The sequence below is a fragment of the Myotis davidii genome, unplaced genomic scaffold, assembly GCF_000327345.1.
Source record: "Myotis davidii unplaced genomic scaffold, ASM32734v1 scaffold333, whole genome shotgun sequence".
Classification (NCBI taxonomy): Eukaryota; Metazoa; Chordata; class Mammalia; order Chiroptera; family Vespertilionidae; genus Myotis; species Myotis davidii.
In genome coordinates, this window is record NW_006285266.1 from 172,333 (window position 1) to 174,424 (window position 2,092).

General features: G+C 59.8%; 1 protein-coding gene across 1 annotated transcript in view; it reads right to left on the reverse strand.

The window, feature by feature from the left end:
• The window catches only part of PARP1 (poly(ADP-ribose) polymerase 1), a 133,469-nt gene that overhangs the window by 1,213 nt on the left and 130,164 nt on the right, over positions 1-2,092 (reverse strand). The window contains exons 21-24 of the mRNA XM_015558953.1: positions 1,784-1,911; positions 900-961; positions 228-342; positions 7-54 (exon numbers count right to left, since the gene is read on the reverse strand). Coding sequence (XP_015414439.1) covers positions 7-54; positions 228-342; positions 900-961; positions 1,784-1,911 — 353 coding nt within the window. The remainder of the gene's footprint in view (positions 1-6; positions 55-227; positions 343-899; positions 962-1,783; positions 1,912-2,092) is intronic.

Genomic DNA, 2,092 nt, shown 5'->3' on the forward strand with positions numbered 1-2,092 from the left:
TTCAGCTTCAGCAGGTACTTCAGGTTCACCTGAGCCGTGTCGTAGACAATGTACCTGAGGGAAGTGTGTCAAGGAGGCAATGGTTCCGAGTGGACAGTGCGCGCCCCAATCGGGCAGCTCAGGCGGCGGCAGGCCTCACTCGGTGTCGGGAGACCAGCGAGGGGACCATCGCCAGGCGGCCAGCCGAGGGCAGTCTCAGCAGCCAACCGGCTGCACGTAAAGGATACTCGTTGTACAGCAGGGACGTGTCATCCACGCCAGACGAGACCCCAGTCCCGAGAGGAACCTCCACCCCATCCAGGGTGATACTAGCAGAAGGGTCAGGGGTCGTCTTGCCCAAACCTGCGAAACAGAAGGCATGAGTGAGGTGAACTGTGAGCAGATGCTGAGAATGCCCCAGGGCGCCGAGTTCCGCTTATGTTCGCTCTGTGTTCACTTTAAAGACACACACATTTCATGCTCGATCTTCCTACAGACAGGAAACAGCTGGCGATCATCACGTTCCCAGGGCACTAGCCGGGGATGATTCTGAGGAGAAGAGCGCATGCTGCACCTGCCCCCAATTACACTAGTATTGTGAGCAGAATTCCAAAGCACTCCCTCCAACTGGGGGTCGGGGCTCCCGACTCCTCAGGTGCCACCAGGTCCTCCATCCACGATGCGCAGGGACCACAGGCCCCGAGGGGCCCTCAGCGCTGGAGCGAGGAGGAGTTGGGCTAAATCGCAGCGCCAACGCACCTCGCTGCCGGTGCCGAGGCAAGGGAAGCCACAGTAAGGGAAGCTTCTGAAATGGGCCTCCAGCTGTCACAGCCGAGCCAGGAACTCCGGCTTCCGGGGAGAAAGCTCCCGCCTGTACATTCACGGGGTGGGGCTAGAGCCACCGCTTTGGCAACACTTACCTTTGACACTGTGCTTGCCCTTGGGCAGCTTGCTGACGTGCAAAGCGTGCTTCAGCTCATACCTGAGAGAGAGAGAGAACCGTCTCAGAGGGCCTCCGGGGCCAGCTCTGACTTGCAGACGAGGTCGAGGGAGGAAGGGAGATGAGCCCCGAGAACCGAGCCCATGCATGGCCGGGCACTCCCTCCTGTGGGTCCACGCCGCTGCAGACACGAAGGCTCTTCTGCACGGCTCGTGCCAGCGATCTGCTCTGCGGCCACGTGCACAGGACGGTCCTGCACAGAACCGTGGCTGCCACGTGGGGGGTTGTTCTGTTCCCCACCCCTGGGCCCAGGTGTTCTCTGCGGGTCTTAGAAGCTGGACCGACGCACTTTAGTCGGAGCTGGTCTCTAAACAGCAGTGGGAGGGGCACGGGCGACCCTTTGTGTGGCAACCTCTCTGCTTCCCAGCTCCCGCCTCGGGCTTGGAGGCCTTCCTCCCTCTCCCCCGTTCACTTCCCTTCATAGCAGTGGTTCTCAACCTTCCTGATGCCGCGACCCTTTAATACAGTTCCCCATGTTGTGGTGACCCCCAATTTCATTGTTACAAATTGAACATAATTAAAGCATAGTGCTTAATCACAAAAACAATATGTAATTATAGATGTGTTTTCCAATGGTCTTAGGCGACCCCTGTGAAAGGGTCGTTCGACCCCCAAAGGGGTCGCGACCCACAGGTTGAGAACCGCTGCTTCATATGTTTCTGCTACCCCCCTGCCCTCCCATCCATGGGTCCTGTAATTGTGGAGGGGAATGTCCAGGGTCACCTCCCCACCAGGGCACCCTGCTTCCTGGAGCTCACCCTCCCTCCCCTCCAAGGCCCCCAGCCCCCACGCCAGGCAACTCACATGTTCCCCAGGGCAACCTCTCCCAAGAGGACCAAGCCCACCGGGTCTCCCTGGGACGTGTGGCAGTAGTTGGCGCTCTTGGAGACCATGTCGGCGAAGTAGATCCCTTTGCCAAACATGTAGCCCGTCTGCAAGGGGGAAGGGTCAACGGAGAGGTTTCAGTGGGCAGTTAGCCAGCAGCACCACCCGGTACTGGTGCCAGCAAGCCGAGCTGAGTGCTGCAGCACCACCCGGTACCGGTGCCAGTGAGCCAGGCCAAGTGCTGCAGCGCCACCTGGTACTGGTGCCAGCAAGCCGAGCTGAGTGCTG